Source organism: Lepisosteus oculatus, chromosome 1 (genome assembly GCF_040954835.1).
Source record: "Lepisosteus oculatus isolate fLepOcu1 chromosome 1, fLepOcu1.hap2, whole genome shotgun sequence".
In the NCBI taxonomy this organism is placed as follows: Eukaryota; Metazoa; Chordata; class Actinopteri; order Semionotiformes; family Lepisosteidae; genus Lepisosteus; species Lepisosteus oculatus.
In genome coordinates this window covers 10,326,481-10,351,387 of record NC_090696.1, presented here as the reverse complement: position 1 = coordinate 10,351,387, position 24,907 = coordinate 10,326,481, and the positions used below count along the sequence as shown (strand labels likewise).

The window sequence follows — 24,907 nt, the reverse complement described above, 5'->3', positions numbered from 1 at the left end:
AATTTCAACAAAACAAAACAAATATGTATTCATTTTAATTAAATAACGAAAATGAACAACTATCTGTTATTGTTTTGTTGTTTTTTGATGGTAACATACTGATACATTGCTATACTGTTTTCCTTGATGTCATATAGTATACAGTACATGCATATTTTTAAATCTACATTTAAGGTGTAAATTCAATCATGTCACACTCATGACAATCTGAAAATAATTAGATAATAATATAATATTTTAATACAATAAATAAAGGAGCAATTTTACTAGGAGGCAATGTAAGTTTGTAGAAGAAAATGTAAATGAAATGAAATTAAATTGAACTAAATTAAATTAAATCCTTTGACATTTTAGCAACGTATAATTTGGGATGGCAGAAATTGTATTGAAGATTGCCCTTGAACAAAATGCTTTGAAAACCAGTCTGAATATTTTAAATAATTCTTCAGAAGCATAATAAACAAATACAATACAATCAAATCATTAAATGTTTTTTTTTCCTTTTTAATATAATTGTATCACACACAAGTGCTAAATGCATCAAAATAAACTTATACTGCACTCAAAATCTTTCTTGAGTAATGGATTTAATCTGTTTTTCAGTCATGGTGTGAAATACATGTGGAATAAAGGTTCATTGTAAACCGCGATATTCAATAAACTGCAACACAAATTAAGTGAAGGAACTGCCCATGTTAAGGTCATGTTGAAGACAGATGCTACTGTGTTCTGCCCAGCTGGAGGAAGTCTTTGATCAGTCAAGATTTCAACAGTGAGGCTCAAAGAAACTCACTCAATATGTGATTGTCCATCTAATCTAGAAAAGGCTGTTTATGTACGAAACGGCAAATTGGATTTTCTAAAACTAATTTGATGGTTTTGCGATTTGTTAAGCAGAATAGACTTTTTCAATTCTCTCAACATCTTTCTCAGGCTGTTTTCCTTTTTCATTAAAGAGAAATACTTGTAGAACTTGTAGCCACAAATTATATTCAAGGCAATACCTTTATCAATGGTGTTAGAACAGCATGGTGTTTGTAGAGGGTCTGTTTCAGTCTTCTTAAGTACAGGCATTATAAAAATATCACTTTATTAACCTTTTACAATTTCTTACATTAGGAATTATCTTCCCACATACCCTAGCTTGCTCTCCATGACACACACAGACAGGGAGAGAGCCTGGGGTCAGAGCACAGGGTCTGCCATTGTACAGCAACCCTAGAAGTTGGGGTTAAGGGCCTTGCTCTGGAGTCCAACAGAGTAGGATTCCACTGCCAGCTGTGGGATTTGAACCAGCAACCTTCCAGCCACAGGGACAGATCCTTAGCCACAGAGCCACTGCTCCACCCTTTGAGCCTATGAGCCATTTCATAACTTAAACCAACATTTTATGGCAGATTACCAAATAACATTATTGTTAATGCAAGTGTAGTTTCAGTAGAATTCCAAATTAAACAGCCATGTGTTCTTACATAAAATTGTTATCAGAGCATTTTGTAATTTTGTTATTAGCACTTTATGAAAATGTCATTGGAGAGCTACCTTTACCTACAAATGGAAATTAATTATTACCAAGTGACTTTGTCTGCACTTTTCCAACTGGGAAGAAAATACATATCCTATCAAAAGGGGCAACTGTTTCATGGGACAAACTGACAAAATTCACCTAAAAACTAAAGCATTGTTGTTTTGTCTCTGTGAATGGTTTATGAATGTTGTTGTCTTTCTGTGCAGAATTTTAAAATAATTTGAATGGGACCCCATATGACTCGAATACAGTGTGTACAATATATCTGTCTGACTGAATGTTTATATGCAAATATTCTGTGAGTAAAATGAGATTTTCTGAAAAGAGCGCTTGCTAATTTAAAAAAGGCAAAATATGAAAAGGAGGTGAAACTTTTATTATGCTGCTGTGTAACACAATTACAAATTTTGTGCACAAGATTTAGCAGTTGTGGTCTGTGGAATTCCATTCCTGACACAGCCTCTATAAGAGACAGTGCAGGGGAAACGTGTTTACTAGGGTCAGTCAAGGATAGCCCACATGTGCTCAGCAGAGATATGGCCAGAAATTGCACAGGGCATGGCAACGTCTGATGTTATGCAAGTACAGTGTCTTGCAAAAGTTCAAAAGGTTTCCCATAGAAAGGGATGCAGACTAATTTTTTAACATAAAATTTCATTAAATACCTGAAGGATCAAGCTGAAGACTATGAAGTGCAGAATAAGACAGCTTACAGTAAATGTCAGCAAAAATGAAAAAGTTTAAGTTGAAATACATTGATTGCAGGGCAGCACAGTGGCACAGTGGTTGATTACTGCCTTACAGTGCCGGGGCACCGGGTTTAATTCCACAACTGTACCTGCATGTACCTGCAACCCATACGTTCTCCCTGTGTTTGTATGGGTTGTATCTTGGGATTCTGGTTTCCTCCCACATTCCAAAAATATACTGGTAGGTTAATTGGCTTCTAGGAAAGTTGAACTAAGTGTCAGTGTGAGTGGGTCTGTGTTTGTGTCTGCCCTGCAATGGACTGACATCCCATCTAGGGTGTACCCTGCCTAGCATGTGTTGCTTGGCAAGACAGGCTCTGGCTCTTCCATGGTAGCATAAGTATTCATACCTGTGAACTCAATATTTGGTAGACACACTTTTTTATAGCAATTACAGCCAGGTCCTTAGATATCTTTGCGCACAGGCTTGGTTCAGTTTTTGCTGATTTTTCTTGGCAGATTGGCTCTCAGGTTGTTTAAGGATCACACGTATCAGGTCTTTCCACAGGATCTCAGTGGGATTCAAGTCAGGACTTTGACAGTGCCACTGACAACATTCACTTTCTGATTCTTAAACCTCTCCACTGTAGTTTTGGCCTTGTGCTGTCCTGCAGTCATCTGGTTATTATCCTGCTGAATGGTGAATTTTAGTCCCAATTTTGTTTTAAAGCAGATTTTTCTCACGTTTTGCCAATACCATGTTCCATCTATGTTCCCATCAAATCTTTGACAAAGAGGACTCAGAAGTAAAGGTAGCCCCCAGTGAAGCTGAACTATAACAATATGCTACCTCCACCATGCTTAACAGTAGGGATGATGCTAACTGAATGATGACATTGGATTTGCATTTAGACCAAAAGATCAAAGCTGTCTTACAATAACCACCCTAACCATTGTCTCTTTCCACAGCTGCTCAGTTTGGAGGACCAGCCTGATCCAGGCAGTGTCTGGATTCCTTCTTTTTCTTAAGGATTGACTTTACTGTGCTCAAAGTAATATTACAAAATATGAGGTGTAGTTTTCAGGGAGGTGGAGCTTCACGTCAGAGAAGTGTGTTGCTAAGTGCTGTATCACCGAAATGTTAGCACTGTTTGGCAAGATGCTATTCAGCTGCCCCATGTATCCATGAGATTTTACCTTGGGGGTTTGGGTAGGAGGGGTAGGGCAGAATATTATAAAGAGTTTGAATTTATAACAACACATTCTCAAAAGTTTCTCTTTTGATTCTCTGTGCATTTTTAATATTTCAGTATCTGTTGAAAATATGGACTTGTAATCTATGCTGCAGCATTATATTTCAACAAGCTTTTTAATGATCTTATAGAAAGGTTAAATGCCTAGTAATTATATATAGGGTATATAGGTATAATGAACTTGTTTTGTAGATATTGATGCCTCTTTTTATTTTTGAACATTAGGTGTGGTATCCACAAAAAAAAAGGTAGGCTATACAAAAACAGTTACCAGTGAGTTTTTATTTATCTTTTATTTCCTGTATACTTTGGAAAATTCATGCCTGGCATGTATGCTAGAAATAGCATCATTAACAAAGTTTAAAGAAACAGTACCTTCTCTTCTTCTATATTATTCCTTTGACAACTGGGCACCAGCATTGTCGAGTGGGAAGAAATTATTCTTTGGTATTATTCTTTGTATAGAAGAAACATCAAATGCTTAAATGCTGCTATGGTAATTGGTAAATAGAATTCAATTAATCTCATGAATCTTACAAAACCAAAGCCACCTTCGTAAGACAAATACATGTTTTTCCACACCTGCCCTGAGAAAAAGGATAGGACTGATACCGGACATCTTAGTAGGAAATGTCCCTACTAAGTCAATTGTTCATGAATTTATACTTTTTGTGGACTAAAAAAATTTAGAAAACATTTAAATGTTTTGCCTGTACGCACGTCCTGTTTGTCAGAGTTGTGTTTATTTTTATGCCAAGGTCAGTAAATCTGAATATTTCTTTTAAAAGGGGATGCTAAGATCTCTTCGCAGTTGTTAGGATTCCAAGAACGTTGAAGCAGTTGCTATGACGATGTTAAAATTTCTGCATTGGTATGGAGTTTCTAGTAGCATAAAAACTGAAAGGACCCAGAGGTCCTGCATATCTCAGGTATCAGATTGCCACTGATGGGTCTCAGGGGTTTGACATTTCTGTACTGTGTGGTTCATTGGCATTTCATTTATTTCCACTTTGATAAATTCCCACTCCTTTTTAAAATCTTTTTAGCATGCAGAACAGATCGGTGCTCTGCAAGCCAAAACCTCCTTGTAGGACACGACAAAAGACTAACCCATTTTAATGTTGGTTTTGAAAAATAACAATCTGAGAATTCCCAACGGTACAGCATGATCGGAGCAGTGCATAACCACAAGGTTGAGTGCTGCTTGACCAGACGTGCAACTAACAGACCAGCATCAGGGGATTTATGTTGCTCCACTGTCAGGAGAAGAGGTAACAAACAATAAGGGAATTGGGGAGGAAAGGCCTCCAATGTTACCTGGATTTCAAACTTAATAACTTTGATACTTAGCACTGCTGTTCTCTGAAAAATAATCCCCACGAGCGTTAGTTTGCAAATGAAAGTTCTAGGCCTTGGAAGCACTAGCTCAAGTCTGTCATGCTGAACAGTCCTCTCAGCTACTTTTTAGGAATAGGGTTGCCATGGGGTCATGTGATGCAGATCTGTGTGAAAGCCCACCCCCTCTGCTCCCTGCCCTAGACCGTGTTGGGATAAGCCGAGTGACTGATTGAGAGTGGTGGAGGGGGGGGAACGCAGGCGCATTGAGGCGCAGAGGGTAATATTAGACAGATCCAGAGCTCTCCCTCTACCAGCTGCACAGCAGTAAACATTTCAGTGCAAATGACTGGAAAAGACAGGGGAGCCTCTGTAAGCTGCAGAGCAGGAATATGAGAGTCAAACCACTATCAGTCCGGAGCTTTTTTCTCTTTCATAAGAAGACCATCAGTAACCAAAGAGGTGGGCCCACAGTGCTCTGAGCTTTACACAGGCATCTTTTCAGCTGGCTTGGCAACACAGTTTCTTCAGTATAAAAGAATGCAGACTGTATCAGCGGCAGTTTCTTGAACATCAGCTCTGCGGGTGTGGGTGAGACGTTCTTTGGGGAGAAGAAACCAGAGCCGTTCCCCAGCACCGGGGATTAAATCAAGGGGCACTACTTTGTGTTCTACGCGTGTGGAGGGCCGTTGTCCAGGGCAGACAAGGGGAGCCGCGATGGCCACAGGAGAGATCACCACTCTTCCCCCTGCACCTGAAGATGGTAGCAGCGGCACGTTCCCTCCTGGAAACTTCAAGGAGCCCAAAAGGCTGTACTGTAAAAATGGGGGCTATTTCTTGAGGATCAACTCGGATGGAAGAATAGATGGGATCCGGGAAAAAAATGATCCTCACAGTAAGTTGTGGAAAATTACATTTCCATACTTTCATTCTGGCCAGTAAGCAGGGAAAAAAACAACAAAGCCTCTTTATATATTTAGGTACAGCAGAGCTGCAATATGGAAATAAAGTTTTACTCTTCTGAAAGCCTCACAAAGATAAAAATTGTGTCTTCTTAATGGGAAATATTGTAATTGTCATTATTTTTTTAAACGTTTCAAATAATATCATAGTATGAATTGCACTTTGACTTTCTAGTTTGAATCTCATGTGTCCTTCTAGGCAAAGTAATCAGTGCTGCGTGACTGAAAAACGTCATATTCCGTCATTAAGTGGACCTGCGATTATGTTTCTAAAAGAGTAGTTTTGGGGGAATATGATTACATTTAATGCCTTATATAGTGACGTTTTATACCAATTAAATACTGTTAGAGAAAAATCCTTTCTGTTTTTGCTTGTGGAGTTTAAGCAGATAGGAGGCCTTACCAGTACTATTTAAATTGCAATTGGGACTGGCATTAAAATAAATAATAATGAACAACACTAATGTTTGTTCGTTTTTCTTAAATGTTAATGACAGGGTAAAATTAAGGCAGCTGTTGCAGATTCTTCTAGGCTTGCTTACATTTTTTCAGTGCTACGCAATCTTTTAAATCACTGGTACTAGTAGTAGTGTATTTGATATATGTAGAAACTTTTAGAATCAATACATGGATCTGTGGAACATTTTTAAATTAAATTTGAGCACATTACTAAGTATTTTCCCTTGATTCTACTATAACCTTATAATGCAGAACACCTTCAGTATGCCCACATATGCCCACGTTAGTTTCAAATGTATCTTTAATTGAAAATCTGTAAATTATGACACTGATGATATGCGTGTAAGCCAAACCATTCACAAAGGTGAATGTTCCTGAACATTTTTTATTTCTTATATGTAATTGGTAGGATTATGTAATATTAGTAACATTGATAATGAGGGGAAAGTTAGTCTCTCCAGTTTTACTAGGAAAAGCATTTAACTGGTATGATGAAACAGTTTGCAAAGAACAATAACATGTTAATGACAGTAAAATAGTTAAAATTAATTTATACATTTCTCGTATTTTTTTGGGAATGTCTACTTATCTTCTTCAGTGTATTCTTTCTTTTCAATTTATTGTATGATGTTTTGTGATCAGTTAGTAAAGATGACTATTAGTTTCTTAGAAAAAAATCAGATTGGTTTCAGAATTGGATGTCTTTTTTAAAGTGAGCTGTATTTGTTTTGCCTAGCATTTTGGACCGTAGAACAATTTGAAAGTGAAATTGTTACACCATGAGGGAATAATCTGCATTGGTTTTTTTACAGTTGTTTTCAAAGTTTTATTAGCCAGTTTAAATCACATATAACCTATTAAAAATATATACACATAAAGAACAGCCAAATGAAATAATTTACTCAGTTATTCATTTTATATAATAGCTTTAAAATTAAACTTTTAAAATTTTACGTTTATTTTTACTCCTTGCTTTGTAGCTCAGTTTGCGATCAATACTATTAAATTGAGGATCATCATGTGTACACTGAAGTAACACTGCATGTAATCCATGCTTTATTACAGGAAACACTTAATGTCCATATTTTGAGAAAACATTCAGTTAATGTCCTATTATGTCAAATGTAGTTTGAATAACATTTCTGCTCATTTAAAATAAATATACTATTTAATATATACAGTAATTCTTAGCAAAAATGTATCTATCCTCAGTATTTGATCACTTTTTCATGAATCTATACTCAACACACTGTAGGCAGTAAGTAAATGTAAAGACATTTTAGGCATTTAGGTAATTTCTAATATGGATGCAATCACTAAATACCGAACGACTTACATCATGCTGCCGAGGATTATGTTGGTGATGCATCATTTAATTAGCATTAAAAATGACTGTTGTATCATTTGTGAAATTTGTTATTATGTTTCCATAAGCCTTAAATTGCTTACTTGTGTTTGTGTTGTTTTAAAAACATATGACATAGATGGATAGATGGAATTTAATTCTAAATTGTGTGGCATATGGATGTAATTTTTTCAATCGAAGAGAGAGGGAAGGGCTTAAGGAAGTTTAAGCCAGTTTAGCAGTTTAAGCAAGTTTGCTGCTATTGATCTGTACTGTATATGCTATAGTGAGCTAGTGAGCAATTCCAAATACCAATTTGGCATTTTTCCTAAGAAAATACTGTACCTGAAATATCCCAGACTGGATTTGAAATGTACTAACCAGTATTTAATTTAGCACGCTTCCTTAAAGTGATGTTAATTTGATGTATTTCTTTGATAATTTCTCAATAAAAAATGTAGGATACCCACTTGCCTTACCTGTTATTTACATTCTGTGTAAGATTAAATATATTATAAATGTATCTGCACCCAAATGCAAATCGTAATATTACTAATACCACTGATTATTTGAATTCTATTAAATATTGAGCATAGAATTCCAGTCCAGTAATACTCTAAGTCCATCGGAAGCCTCCCATCAACTTGTTTACCCTGTTTCTGTCTACAAAGATGTTGATAGATGGTCAAATTATGATCTCCCAGAAACTCTCCCATAATTAGCTTTGAGCTTTTTTACAGAACTAATACTACTCTTGGATGTATCTCACATTGTCGTGAACATTAAACACCTGCTCATACTGCAATCTGCACTTCCTTCCTAAATCTAATCAATGATACCTACCCTACAAATCATTTACTGCCAGATTTATGTTGTTTTCACTCTGATTTGCATTTTAAAGGCATTGTACATCTAACACATGGCTGTCTTGCTGTTATTTTGTGAGTTCGATTTTTACATGTTTTTCTGCTACATTTGAATAATTCCTTTTTGCATTTACGCTTTGTATTATTGTATATTAAGTCACCCTGGATAAAGGCATCTACTGAGGAAACAACAGCAAGAGTAATAATGTTAATACTAATGGAAATCACATCCTCTTCAGCTCTGAACGCAAATTTATCAATGTGCCCCAAACAGATAATTGAATTCAATTAGCCTGTAATTAAGACTTCAGCTAGAGCAAAAACCAGAAGACTCAGTTTCCCCTCAGGATTAGGGTTTGGAAAATCTGCTGTAAATGATAGCACTGGACACTGTAGTGGTTAGTCAAAGCATGGAGGAAGCAATTCACTTTGAACAGAGAACAAATAGCACTTGGAAAGTATTGCCAGATGTTTCATGTAATAGCATGCAAGACAGCCTATTGAAAAGCAATGGGCTTGTAAATCAGTGTCAAATACTATGTATTCGAACAAAAGCAGTTACATTAATAGAAATTATCTTATTATTTTGTTGTTTTAAAAAAACATTTAGATTCTTTTCAGGTGCGAATGATTTCTAATTCTTCGGCATTGTTACACCCTGGTGAAAGCTAAGAAATTAAGTGGAGATACATAGGGGTTGTTTATTTTTTCAGGCACAGAGACCACAGACAGTGAGGGATTTATTTCAAGAGCCTAGCTGTAAATATACAGACACATTCACCAACAAACACACTGATGCATTCATTAATACGTTTGTGTTTACATTTTAGAAACAGTCAATGTTTGAGCAAGAGCAGAACCAACCAAATGCAATTATTAAACTATATAATCAAAAAAGTAATCAAATTAATTAATGAACAGAAGCAACCAAGGAAACCTCCTAGCTGTTAATTACATTGCACATTGCTTCTAAGTCATTAGAATTAATGCACATTGTTTCTAAGCCATTATAAAACTAAAAAAAGGACACTTCAGCATGGAGAACTGCAATAAGAAACGTGTGGTAAGTGTAGAGTTCATCTGTTCTCCTAACAGGAAATTTAAATGTTATCATTTAAAGAATGTAGAAAAAGTTAAGAGATTGCAGATGAATAGACTTGAATGATTTCAATAGCATTGTCCCTTTCATGCACATTCTTTGGGAGATTGAATTATTGTTGCTCTTAATGTTAAAATCTACCCTGAACTTGAGGGTAAAGGTTAGAGATTTGGGAACAGAAATTTAATTACCAGCATTATTTAATTGTAATTTTATTTTGTCAATATTATATGCCTGTGTGTTTTTCTACAGAACTAATGTTTGAATTATTATTTGCCACATCCTACCTTTTCCAAAATTTTGATTCTGATGCTGATGGAAATAAAATATGCAATAAACATATTTATTGTTGAAAATGGGCTACAAACCCCCTTAAATGCATTAGGATCTGGCAATTGATTTACAATCATAACCTCTGAAGTGAATACAACTTTCTTCGTCTAATTCCAGTAAGTCAAAATAAATGATTACAAATACCAATATACAGTAAATGCAGAATATGGTAGATCCACAGGATAGCCATTATTTTTCAGTTTTTAGTATCTGGTCATTTGAAATGTGGTAGAAATACCAAGAAAAACCTTGTGTTTAAGCCACTGAATGAAAAGAAACCCAGGGTTACTAACCTCATAACGGAACTTGTCCTGGATCAAACCTCCTGTTTATTTTGTCACTGGAGGAGAAAAAGTATTTTTTGTTGACCAAGACCACATCAAAGAACTGTGACATACAGATGGAGCACAGTCCTCTACTGCAGAATATTCAGTACAGTAATTTGTACCCTTGCCTATGTCAACAGGTGAATATTTCTCACAATTGTACTTTGACAGGGTTTTGTCCCTACGAAACAACACCCTTAAAAGGATATGTTAATGCATCTTAGCAGGTATAATGCTAATTTATATCATAGCCTAAGATTTTAATGAACATTTACTAAAATGTATTTTTTTGATTTTGTAGACCAAGCAAGAACTGGCAACAGTGTACTGTTCTATACTCTATTACCTATAAAGTTCCCTGATTTTATTAAATTCTGTTACTGAATATAATGTGCCTGTTTTAACTACAGCAAATTAATTCAACTTTTCATAAAATTTCAAAACAATTTCATAATTTAATTAAATTTAAAATCGTTATTAAGAAAATGTGTGAATATACCACCTTTTCCCCTAAACAGGAATGTTCTAAACCTATTATTGTAAATAACTCTATTTTATTTAACTTTAATCATTACAAGTGACATTGAGAACTGAATCGTTGTTCGGAAGAGCAGGTCACAAATCATTCATTGAAGTTTTACAATTTTGAAAGACAAAAGTTTGCATGTTCCATGTTTTCTAAACAATGTGCAGATTGGTGCCAGTAAATGAGGCCTATTTCAACACTTAATGAAATAAAAGCCATTGAGCTTGAAGTACTAATTACTCTTGCACGTATAATATCCTCCTCATGTTGACGGAAAGAAAGCTCAGTGCTGCCAAGGAAAATATCCTGAAGTGATATGTAAATGAGAGCCAGAAAGAGTAAGCTCAGAAAAGAGGCAGAACTCCAATGGCGATTTTCTTATTACAACAGTGAAAAGCCATTTCAGGGAAAATGGGACAGATACCCAAGAAGTTTACATAGAAACACAACGTTCGAAATAGTCAGGGAGGAAAATAAAGGGGGGAGGGTGGTGTATGGGTTAGATCCTTAACCCATTGCCAGATGTCTGTGGATTTAATTCCCCAATTACAGTTTAGCAAGCGCTTCAGCAATTGCAGCTCTATGAATTGGTATGAACTAGTGTCCCATCCAGTCATGTAGTCCACACATTATTAAACACATTATTAAGCAACAAGTAAGCAATGACCCATTGAGCCGCTTTGGCTTGTAAAGCAATAGAATTGAACAGTAAAGAATTTAAAAATAGACAATGGACCCTATTTGGCATAAATGAGCAGAGATCAGAGATAAAAGAGCATAGCTGCTACCACTAAAAGGGGAGTATTAGCAAACCGCTGCAACAGCTTTTGAAAGTGTAATTTAGGGGTCAGGTTTCATGTGTGGTTAAATGCACCTCAACAGCACAGCCAATCAAAGCACTGTGGGGGAGTAAGGCTGCAATCAAGAAGGTTGTAGCTTGATGCCTACCATCTCCTGTGTATCTGTATCTGTCACAGGGGAAAGAAAGCAGGGTTTCCAGGGTACCGAGAACAGGAGGCACCTCTTTATGCAAAAGGTTGTGGAAGTAAGCAATAAGCTAACTGCGTTAAAGACATGTCTGGAGGAGATCCTTGGCTCAATTTGCTACTAACTACCAACAGGTTCGGTGAAGCCAAATAATAATAATAATAATTGCTTACCCTTATATAGTGCTTTTCTGAACACTCCACTCAAAGCGCTTTACAGGTAATGGGGTCTCCCCTCCACCACCACCAATGTGCAGCCCCACCTGGATGATGCGACGGCAGCCATAGTGCACCAGAACGCTCACCACACATCAGCTATCAGTGGGGAGGAGAGCAGAGTAATGAAGCCAATTCATAGAGGGGGATTATTAGGAGGCCATGATTGGTAAGGACCAATGGGCATACACCCCTACTCTTTTTGAGAAACGCCCTGGGATTTTTAATGACCACAGAGAGTCAGGACCTCGGTTTTACGTCTCATCCAAAGGACGCACCTGTTTACAGTAAAGTGTCCCCATCACTAAACTGGGGCATTAGGACCCATGTGGACCACAGGGTGAGCGCCCCCTGCTGGCCCCACTAACACCTTTTCCAGCAGCAACCTTAGTTTTTCCCGGGAGGTCTCCCATCCAGGTACTGACCAGGCTCACACCCGCTTAGCTTCAGTGGGTTGCCAATTGTGAGTTGCAGGGTGATATGGCTGCTATTGACTTGCTTTCGTTTCCATAACTTTTCTTTTGTTCCTGTGTCAGCTGGGGCAAAAGTGCTGTATACTTTGTGTTTCATTGCCTCCCTCCTTGCCAACCCTTAATAATTAAACAAAACATCTAATTATTTATTAAACAACTGATTACACAGTATGCTGTCTTGCACATTCTCTTTGTTGTTCATTTTCTCTCTGCTCCTTTTCTTCTGATGTTACATCTAATTAGTTTTGTCCACAGCTGTGGCACACTACTAAAAAGTCACAAACAATATAGTTTCTAACAATATACAGTGTGTAGTTCTAGTTACTAACATTAAAAGTAACATTTGGCTGACGCGTTAAAGTGCAAAACTTAAACTGTCTAGTTTGGTAGTTCTTTTAGCACACAAATTCTTTCAGTTGTTATGACAACTTAACACTTCATCAAGCTCTGGGTTTAGTGGTAGTTATGTGCTTCACTTGAAGGTTCTATTTCTAGGTTCTGGTTTACAGGAGTCTTGATTAGTCAGCAGCTGCTGGATTGACACAGGGCTGAGCAATCTTGGTGTTTCTTGGGTGTAATATTGCTGATCTCTACCCACTTTTGTACCGCTTGTTGAAACCTGCTTATTGATTTATTTTGTTGTCTTTCTGTTGAACTGGTCTGGTTTAGTTTCTCCATCAATTGTTAATTGTTCCTTTGCATTTTCTGAGATGTCAAAGGTTCCATCTCAGAATCCTTCCATTTGATAGGTTTACATGTTTTGGCCTCATATCTAAAAGTTTTAGCGCTGCAGCTTTTGCTCTATGACCCATTGTTTGTTTTAAAAAGTGTACTCTCACAACGACCCCCTTGTTGTAGCTTGGCCAGGTCCCTTGAGGTTTCTTTATATAACATGCTTGATCTGCCAGTCGGTCGTGTCCTGCTTACCTTGGGCTAAGGCAGACATCCACACATTAGTATTAGGTCACATCCTAATACTAAAGTCCGAGCTCCCACTTTGTGACGTTTTGGTGGTTCAGGATAGCTACGTGGACTTTTTGCTTTTGATCTTCTAGCACTTTCTTCCACTGGAAACGTGTCTTTCTGTTGCACTGGGGAAAACCTGGAGAGGTGAAGTTCTTTTAGTGCAGCCAATAGTCAGAAGAGTTTATGCAATGTTGTTTGTTTCAACTCCAGTTTTCTTCAGATATTCAGCTCTATGAATCCACTATCACATTCTTCTTCTTTCCACTGCCTGGATCCCAGCATTGTGACCCACAGCTGTCACCAGGATTCATCTGTCATCTGTCATGGAATGTGAAATATGGACCACTATCTGAACAAATGTGATTTTGTCTTTCATAGTCGTAGAAATTGGAGCAGTAATCCACAGAATACATTCCTTGTAATCAATAGTGAATAGGTCAGTCCCTTTTACAGATCTCACTATTTGCCCTCTATGTCCTGTTAAGGTATGTCTGGCCAATATTGAAATCCCTAGCCTGTCTCAAATATCCTTACAAGTTCAGATGAGTGAACCTTATTCATTATTTCCTTCCTTAGTATATCTGGGATTTTACAGTTGTCTCTACAGAATATTATTTCACCCTATGAAACAGCTTGTTTTTCAAAGCTGCTGATTGAAATACCTCACAGCCAGTCTTCTGAGATAAGTACGTTTTCCAACAGTTATAGGTTCTCTCTCATACTACATTCTGGTAGATACTGTATGCTCCGCTTAAAGTGTCAGTTAACAGTATGACCTTGATGTTATTGTTATATTGTTATGATTCACTAATCTGCGTCGCATGCTTCATAGTCTTTTTTGAGCACTTAGCAGCAGTATCTTTAGTATGTTTTATAGTGGCTTATGGGCAGGCTGCACCTCAGCTCATCAACCATATCTACTGTATACTGCAGAAATTTGTCACTTTAGGCAAACTGGCTCAGTCTTCTGTTTCGATCTGCTTGTAGTCACATTCTGTTAGTGTTAATACTTACTTAAGCTTCCTGCAGCAAGACCATCTCTGAGGAATCACACTATAAGTAGATTGTGGTACAGTATCATGGATAATAGAGGAAAGCTGCAGTGCTACAGTATAGGCAAACATGTGAGCTTTTTTCTAAAGTCAGGTCTTCTTGCTTTAAGAGTAAGCTGTAAGGGGGTTTTGAATTCCACACTCAATATTATCCCTATGACAGAATGGCGCAATGGTTAACATTGGTGCTTTACAGTGCTATCTGCATGTAGTTTGTATGTTCTCCCTGTGTTTACATGGGTTTCCTCTGGGTGCTTTGGTTTCATCCCTGATTCCAAAGACGTATTAGTAGATTAATTGGCTTCTGTGAAAACTGCCCCTGGTGTGAGTATGTGTGTCCCTAGAGAAGCGCTGGCACGCTGTCCAGGGTGTTCCCTGTCCTTGCTCCCCTTGCTTGCTGGGATAGGCTCCAGTGTTCTGCGACCCCGTACAGGGCAAAATGGTTAGATGATGGATGGATGAATATTATAGCTAATAAGTGAATATTTCTTTTAATTTTCACATGACCCCAAAAACCCTAAGGCGTGTGAAACATTTATATGTGTTCTCTGACATTTTCTGGTTTCTCATTTGTACTGAGCCTCACAGAAGGTTTCTGACTTCATCCTTTTGGAACTTTGATAACGTCGATTTCTCCCCCAAGTGTTTTGGCATTGCAAAGTTATTTCTCAGTATTATTTTGCTTATAAATCCATTGTTGGCAGGTGGTGGTTTAATCTGAGATCGCTAGGCTGTTCACAGCTTCACAGGACAAAATGGGTCCTGTAGTATTTTAAGTTTTTTTTCCTTTTCTATACATGATATCTCACTCTTTTTTTATATGCTTTTATTGGCATTCATTCCTACAATCAGCTGTGTGATCTGTGCGCAGTTTTGACCTGGTTTCAGCATCAGCTGAAATGTTAGCGCCATTGCTTGCTGATAGTTCACCAGATTGGTACAGTTGGATGTACAGTAAATGAGGACTGTCCTCCAAAAATCAAGCCTCTGCCTTGTACTATGTTTTCTTAATAAAAGTGGTGGGCAAACAGTGTTCTCCCACATGTGTGCCTAATTGTGGTGAATTATCTGCAAAAGTGGCTTGAGATTGGTTAGGGCTTTGCAAACAGTGCAGAATAGGGCCAAGTAAGTCAAAACTACTGATAATGGTTACAAATGAGAGAAAGCCATTTGGCCAATATAGCCTGTTTGGTTTTTCAGTAGTAAGTTAGTGTAAGGATTTCATCCAACTGGTTCTTGAATGAAGTCAGGGTATCAACATTAATAACACAGCTGGGTAGGTCGTTCCATAGCCCTTGATATAAAGTATTAAGGTGGGGTTTTTATTTATGTTTATTTATTTATGTTTATTTTCAGAATATTTTTGCTCCACTTTTATTTTTTTTAGCTTTAAATAATACATATACTTTGGCGTTTTACTGGATCTCTGGGTCCTCTGAGGTTAATCTTTGACACATTATTTCATGATACAAATCTCTTGTTTTTCAGTCAAGCTGCAGCTCCAGGCAACAGCAGTTGGTGAAGTCATAATCAAAGGGATTTATGCAAATCGATACCTTGCGATGAATGAGGATGGAAGGCTTTTTGGTTCGGTAAGTTAAGCATTTTCTGAGAGGGATGTACCAACTTTAGAATAGACTATGTATCTTGGAAATCCTTACAAATGTTACTGAAATGTCTATTAAATGATATCATTATCACATTACTTTCAATAACCACTTATCCAATTCAGGGTTACAGTGGCCAGGAGTCCTTCCTGGGAAGCATTAGACACAAGGTGGGATATGCCCTGGATAGGACAGACACAAACTCACACCTGCTCCAATTTTCCCAGAAGTCAATTAACCTACCAGTATGTTTCTGGACTGTGGGACAAAACTGTAGCGCTCATGTTGACATGGGGAAAACATATAAACTCCACACAGATGAGATAGCACCCACTGAATTGTACCCAAGACCCCAGCTAACATCTGTACCACCGTGCTGCCCATATGTATTACATTTATTGATACATTTTGCTTGTAAATAGTGTTGGGGGAAAAATAATCCATAACAGTTACAAGTTGTGTAAGGGATTACTTTTTAAATTGATAGGCTGGGGGGAATTGCTTTTAAAAGGTAATATATAGCTATACATGGGAGCTATACTTACACTGCATACAGTACACCACAGTATCTGTTTAAAACATAACTTTTAAAACTCTTTTCCAAATGCCTTTACACATGCAAGTTGTATCTGTATCTGTATCTTTTAAAAAGGTTAATTAAAAATTACATTTAAAAAGCCATTGTCTACTCTAAATGACCTTTTTTGGTCCCCCAATGTAAAACTTGGAAAAGAAAACATGTACAGTATGATCGCTTTCTCTGTAGATCACAAGTCTAAATCAAAAGTGAAATGTTTTTTAATACTGATCCATCCACTTTTGGTTGGCTTCACAAACATATGTGTAGAAGAATTAAAAAAGATTTCTGAAAATTAGAGAACTGACTCATTTTCATGTATTAGTAGAATTTGTATAGTTTTCATTTGATAATTAAAAAGTTCCACAATATGTTGTGTTCAAGTCAATTTTAGAGAAAATGTATGGATCTCTTTCCTAAAGGGGGTATTCACTGTTCGTGAACTCTAGATGTCAAAGAAAGACTTTAAATATAAATTTTAAAATTATACCTTTGTCTTCTACTGAATATAAAGTCAACCATAGAAACAAAATCCTTTTATAAGACTAATAAACTGGCCTTCTCACATACACTTTTCTGTATACAGCCAATATATAGAGAAGCAGTTATCACAGCTTAAAATTCTGACACAAAATTATTGTCATGGGATCAACTCATACAAGTTGTGGGGCGTTGTTCATACAAGTCATACAACATATGTCAGAGTTCAGTGATTTCATTGTGTTAAGCAGCTGAGTAATGTACATGAAAATGTATATTTGTATGACGAAATTCCAAATGAATTGCCATTTGAAAACTAGAAAAGATATTTTCTCTGTTCAGCTGATGGGTGTGAACCAATGATCTTGACATTAATTTGGTGCTCAGACATTAATCCTGTATCATGAATGATCTTCTGCACAAGTCCCAAATATGATAATTTTCCATAAAATTACAGAAAGAAAGCTGTTTTTCATAGGGCCTAAAGTTTTATTCAATACAGAACATGATCAAAGCCCCAAAACTATTTTGCAGAAAATATTATGTATTTTGTACAATACACTTTGATATAATACACTGTCTTGTAAGCAATCAAAAAGTTCCAAACACAAAAACAAAAAAAATGAAATTTCTCCTAACAACAGTGAGCAAATTAAAGTTTTATGTAAGGAGGGCTGTGGATGTGACAGGTCTCAGCCCTAATAAGGGTAGGCAAGGTTGTTACCGCTGATAATACAGTGCAAGCAATCGAAGCAAAAAGCTCAAACTCTTCTGAAGAAAATCGATGAGTGGTAAATGTCATAGACTAGCTGCTACAATGCTTCGTATTGACATCTCATGTATAGTTTACCTTGTGTTGTGTGATCGTGTTTTTGAAGATTACAATCAGTATGCGTTAAATGCTTCTAAATGGAAGCGTGATGTTTTTTCACCGAAACAGTCAATGTTTTTGTTATATTAGAAAACACTAATGAGCAAGTAAATTGAGTAAATGTGAGCAAATTGTTGATGCTCATAACATACAAATATTGTAACTCCTGATTGTGTCTAAGATTACCCACACAGACTTTTGAAGGGCAGGGTACAGATGTACTAAGGAAAAACACTTTTTGTGTAGTATATTTTATTCTTGCAATATTATTTTTCCCTTTTAAATTGTAATTTAAATTGTAATTCGCAAAATTGTACGCCAGTGTTTAGGTTAAATGAGACAACAGGAGCTTTAGAATCTATAGGAGCTAGTGATCACCTTAACAGAGAACACTAAGGATCCACAATGCTGGTGTTTTCCCACTGAAGTCAGATCCAACCTGTTGGTTATAATAGCAAATGCTGTGGGTTCTGAGAACCGGACTTGGATTTGTAATGTTTTCACCTACTGTACATCCCATGTGTTGCAGCCAAATATACAATATTTTAATACAGTATAAAGGATATTCACTGAGGGTAGTTATTTTTAAATACTGTTGTAGAGCCACATCAACCCAACTAAAAGTATATTTATTATAGCTGATTAATTATTTTCCAAGGCTACCAAAAAGGTTGCATTTAAACTGTAAAACAGGGGACAGTAACAAAACAACAAAGGTATTAACAAAGCCTACAACAACTATACCATTCTACAACAAAGGATGTATACTTTACCATTGATACCGAATGTTCTTGCTCTGCATCGTAAACCTTTCAGTCTCAGGTTTTTTCAGAACCTGTGGTTACATTAGAGGTGATGTTTTATAGACACATCTTCTAGGTGCCACCAGTGACGAAAAGGTATTCGAAGGCAGATCAAGAACTGATACAAAGAACATTTTCCTTGTATCAGTTCTTTTCCCGGAGACAGTGTTTTATATATAAAGTCAGTGGCTGGAATACTTTGCCAGATCATGTCATAGCTACACAATGTTTTGTTAAGATGGCCACAGGAAGAAAATGAGCTGTGATGGATTGATTAGCCTGTTCTCTTTCATGTCCAAAGTGTTTCGTGCCTTAGGAAAATGTAGTGTTCTGTTCTTCGTTTTGTTGTTTTTACAGTTCCTTGAGTACTTTTTTTATTTATGTTATCTGAATCTAAAAGTGGATAGAAGCCCTAGATAATGTGTTGCCTTAGGAAAGGACATGCCCACTCTTAGATCAAAGTGCAGAGGAAAACAAACTCTGTTACAGTGACCTTTTCCAGCCTACTCAATAGTCCACAACATCACTGCATAGGGGCAGCCTACTGGAAAGCAGAGAGGGATATGCATGTGATTTTATTACATTGAGTAGATTCTGTGGGTTCCTTATTTTATCATCTGTAACCAACGGTTCAGACAGCCACTAAAACTTAGCTTAGGGGTCTCATTTTCCAAAGTACAAATCCTTCTCATTTCCCCCTGATTTTTACATTTTGGGGGAAACAATGCAGCAGCATGACAAGCAAAAAAATAAAAACTAAGACAAATGCCAATTTCTCACGTTCCCTTCCCTCTAATGTTCTTTTCATAAAGCTCTGAAGAATAATATGACTTAAGCACTCAAAAGTGAAAAACAAATAACTTGCTGTATTTTGCTATTGATTAATGCATGTTGGTTGAATAAAGAGAAGCATGTACCGTGAGCGGTGAAGTTCTTTGTTAATGTTTTTCACGCTAATTGCAAGGGTAAATAGATCGCTGGAATTTTTTAGTTATCTATCAAATACACTCCATAGATGAGTTTTGTTGTTCGAGCTCCTCTTGCAAGAGCAAGGTCTACAGTGAAGAACAGTTACCCCACCCACCCCCGAATCTCTCACAGCTGGATCTCCAGGGTCAGATGTTCTGTGATGATAACAAGGATCCAACTGGTGGTGCAGGACTGAAGATGAGCCTAAAAAAATAATTTTATTTCAAAGGAATCGATCCTTGTGCGGCGGTGCCAGCAGTGCAAGGGGGACTGTTTGGAAAAATCATTTCTTCCCCACCCGTAAAGCCTATTTTGTGAACAATTCACAGATTCACTTTACCTATGTACCTATCCTTGTAGGTATTTTGACACCACATGTGAAACGAGTGTTAACATTACAGTCCATCTTTTCTCAAAGACAATAAAGGGGTGTTTGGTGTCCTACCCCAAATTAAAAAGAATGGTGCAGTTACACAGACCAGTTTATGTGTTCCAAAAAAGGCTGAAGACACATTTGTTCCCAAGTGCTCTTGTTGGTTTGAAATAAGATACCCATAATTAGTTAATTGGTTATGCCATTTAGCTGCTTGTTCAAAAATGGAAGGAAATGTTCTCTGTTCATGTTTATAATGCCTTGAATTGGCATGTACATCACAGACTAAGACTATATTGTCTGTAAGGAAAGTGAAGTGATCCAGCCATTCACAAAACATGAATGGTTACACACACATTAGAGGCAATTTAATCTGGGCCAATAATAATTCATATTATTCTGTGTTTGTCAGGAGCTCTCCTTTCCTGGAACAGTCACTCATGGCAGTTATAATCTAAACATACACAACAGTACAGACCACAATGCAGCACACACACATAATGAGATGCACAACAACGATTAACTAAATAAAAAAATGACAGGAAAAACACATGATGTCAATGAAATTCTATTCTTTTTATTTAATGAATATTTTGGGGGCATGCTTTGTTTTTTCTCCCAGTGCAGAGCTGATTTCAGCACAAATATACCAGACAGTAGCAATTAACATAAACCAGCATTTCTTTGATTTACCATATTACTGCTTTGAACCTTCATGTTTAATAGGTGATCAGACAAATGACAGCATTTTGCGGTCATCTGATATAAATGAAAATGAAGTGAGTCACTTGGCAGCAAGTCCTATCCTTCTGAAAGTTTTTCTTCACATTGAAATCATTGTTTTCCCTTTTATCAACCAATATTTAAGTTCAACCCCCCAAAAAAATAAGTGGGTGTGACATAAATGGGAATTTTGTCTGTAAAGTTGAAAATTGACTTTCAATGCAACTGAGGACTGTGAAATGCAAATGGTGGCTGTTGTGTTTTGAATGAAAAAATAATAATTTGAAAAACACTAAAATGATAACAAGATGCAAAAAAGCTCATTTTTGTGCATTTGTGTAAAATGCACAAATAATAAAACAAGATTAAAAATAAATACAGCACACATTTTAAATTCAGCAATATCAGTGGTGCCCTGTGGGGTAGGCCAGTTGCTTACGATGGGTGTTTGTGTTTCGAATGCTTTAGTAAATTTTATACAGTATAATTTATTACACTTTGAAAGAAAGAACATATATATTTATGATAAAAAGGCATACAGTATGGACAATTTTCATTGACTGTGTTGATTCGATTTTTTTAAGTAAAAAAAAAATATATGAAGAAAGCATATACTGTATATAATATTGAAATTTTTTCTTATATAATAGTATGTTTTTTGCTGAAAAGCATCATTCACGATTTATTGGACATCTGGCCATACCGAGGGTTTACTGTATTTTATTTTCCCTATAGCTTTTATACAGTATGCTCTAAAACACGTCAGACCAACCCCAAATAAGATAATCATGTCTTAGGAGAGAATCGAGTCACCAGTGAAAATGTTTGGACACGTGTCCAAGATTTGTTTTGGATACATTTTGCAGCCCTTCAGATCATTAGATCATCCCAAAACTCTTGATCTCACCCACTGCTATTACTCCCAGTTAATCCAAACTTTGGTCCTGATTGGTTACATGGGGGGCTTTCGAAAAATCATTTGAGACATCCAGGGTCAATAAAGCCAAGCAAATATACAGTGAGGTTTCAGCTGTGGATAATGACAACATTAGAATCATAAATGAGTTTACAGAGCTAAGTGCAAAGATAATATAATAAAGTTCCAGAGGCACGTGAGCCATGTCATTCAAAGATTTATTGTCACTGCAAATATTTTGACTTGGCCTAAATAAAGGCACGTTTTTTACACCAAATATGCAGGAGAAAGAGGAAAATGCACTCTTGTTGACTGAACGCCTTGTAGAACTGCACATCGCAAAAAAGAAAAACATTCCTCAGACACTTGCATACATGAAAGAGCTGTTTGCAATTATTAGGGATTGGGCTTCGTTGGGTGGAACAGGAAGTAAAGACCTTGGACTTTGCTGTTCTGTCTGACACAGCAATGTCTGTGGCAGGAACTCTGTGGCAGGCTCTGGGAAACGCTTTCCCTTCATTTGTCGACAGTGGTTAACAGTAACAGTCTTAGGACAGATATTGGTAGGGTCTGTCACTTATTCGATGTCCACCCACTTAAAATAACAGTATGATTTTTGTCACCGAATGAGTTTCACACCTTTGTGGAAAGTTTGATCAGATATTCACCACTATCTGCACTACAGATTATGGAGCTCTAATGAGCTAGCAGTGTAGGAGTAAATGGGAGTCTAGGAGTAAAATGACAGAAAGGTGCATTATGGTGCTTGTAAAAGTATCAAAATCTTTTTTAAATCATCTGAAATAAAAATATGAATTTGAACACGTATACAGACAGGGTGTAGTGGTTAGTGTTGCTGCCTGGCTGTGCTAGGGCCCTGGGTTCAGTTCTGGACCTGGAGGTGCTAATTGTGTAGAACTTGTATGTTCTCTTTCTGTTCATATGGGTTTCCTCCCACAGTCCAAAGACATGCTGGTGGGTTCATTGGCTTCTAGGAAAATTGACTCTGATGTGAGTGTGTGTCTGCCTGGCAAGGGACTGGTGTCCCATCCAGGGTACATACTGTGCCTGTTGCTTGTTGAGGTAGATGGACAAAAATGAAGAATGACTTTCTTTTTTAATTCCCTGAAAGCAAAACAGAGGACAAAACCAAGGCTCCATAACTACATAATGTTTTTATACCACTAAATGTTTGGATAACCTATTTTAATACAATAAAATGTGATTGGATCATTACAGTATATGTGCTTGGAAAAAGAGAATCATGCTGAACTGTATAGGATATAGTGAAAGGTTTTCTGTCTACATGTTTAGGTTTTTCTTGTCCTATTCTGCCAAAGAGACAAAAAATGTATAGTCCTGCAAAAAAAAGTAATTGACCTCGAGCAAATTTCATTAACTGTTTCCAGAGAGAGTATGTGAAGGCTATCGTGTAGGTAGGTGCTTAATACACAACAGACTCCTTGTTGAGAGCAGCGGCATTTTGTGAACTCCGTTGCCTGTAGCAACAGAAATCTGAGCCAGATGTGAGGATTTGTGTCATAAAACTGTCCCCCATATGTGCCTTTGACCTCAAGATCTTTTGAGGTTTCCTTTTTTTTAAGGCATGTTGTAGCAAAGGTTTTCTCTGCTTTTTAAAGGTAGAGCTGCTTTTTACAAAGACTCTTAATGCAAAAGGTTTTTAGTTCAGCTACAGTATGTGCATTTGTTGAGATACAGAATAACTGAAACTTGAATTAAGAGTAAATAATCATACTTATGCATCTCCCTTATTTTGACTGCATATGTACAGTATATGTAAGAAGTAAAATATTTGTAAAATAGTAAGGGAACAGGTGAGAATAGACCTAATTCTTATGTTTAATGTATAATGTTTATCATATTTGCAGATTTGTAAATTGTAAATGTTCTTTGAGTAATATTGCTTGAACTTACAATAAAATGCTTTAATTTATTCTTGAAAATTAAAAATTAAAAAAAGAATAAATAATTCAGATATATAAACTATATATCTGAATTATATTATATTTTTATATTTATATATAATTATATTTTTAACAGTTTTAATGAGGGTAGACTATTTCTTTAGTATACAATGGAGTTAACAGAGAGCTTAACAAGCATTTTATTTTCTTGTGTGAGGTAAAATTCTCCTCCTGTCACCATAATTTTTTTTGACATTTTTAAAAATCTAATCATGTGGCCCAAACTTGATTCCTTTTTAAACAGCAGAGAAAAAGTGCTCCTTTTTGAAGGTTTGATTCAAAGCCATAAAAGAGGACATACTGTATGATGGAACAACGCCTTCATGCTTCAAGAAAGTTAGAGGTTTTTGCCAAACTTTTTATGAATGTCATTTGCATTTTGGCAACATTTGGTCAATGTGAAGCCTAAACATATTCAAATAATTTGCATATCATAACTCTTTTCAGTAACTGAAAAAGGACAAGACCTACCTCTTCTGTACTTTCAGGTCAGAACCATAATCATACTTTCTTGTATTTGCTCCATGTTCCCTTTCCCATGTTGACGAGAATAAATCCTTCACTCAGCACTTACATGGGATTTACATGGGATATGGAAACAAATGAGGGAACTGAACACAATGATTTTTAATTTTATCTTGAAGGTGGGAGTGACAGAGGGTAGTCAATAAGGTCTTTCTGAGCTCATACTAATTTCCTATCATCTCAAAATACAGGGCTCATTCAGTGCTACTGACCATCACAGTTTAGAATAATAATTATAATAGTTGTAATGAGTATAGTGCCAACTAGTTGATATAAAAATGAATTTCCCATAGAACAAAAGACACTACTCAAGTCAATTTGTATTATTTTGAATCGGGTAACCTTAAATGAATGGCTATTTTTTCCTAATGCTTTACATTTTAGAATTTTAAAACAACTCCTAATTTTTTATAATTCAAAATTGTGTCTAATACACTTAAAAACCTGAGGCAGAATGTGGAATGTTGTTTTCAGCTGCATGAGCTCAATGACAACTGTACAGACATTCCATGGGAAGTCATCAAGTAAAATGATAATCAATTACCTCTTCCCAGCAATGATTTGTAACTCTGCTGTGTACGCGTAGGAGGAGAGAAGGTTTTGAGTGATGCAGAAACACTTCTAATAAGGAGCCCACAGTCTTCTGATCCTTTAGAAAGTGGGC

The 24,907-nt window shown here is 36.5% G+C and overlaps 1 protein-coding gene across 1 annotated transcript in view; it reads left to right on the top strand.

The window, feature by feature from the left end:
• The first annotated feature begins 5,051 nt into the window (after nt 1-5,051).
• The window catches only part of fgf2 (fibroblast growth factor 2), a 25,540-nt gene continuing 5,684 nt past the window's right edge, over nt 5,052-24,907 (top strand). The window contains exons 1-2 of the mRNA XM_006629165.3: nt 5,052-5,700; nt 15,903-16,006. Coding sequence (XP_006629228.1) covers nt 5,523-5,700; nt 15,903-16,006 — 282 coding nt within the window. The 5' untranslated portion in view covers nt 5,052-5,522. The remainder of the gene's footprint in view (nt 5,701-15,902; nt 16,007-24,907) is intronic.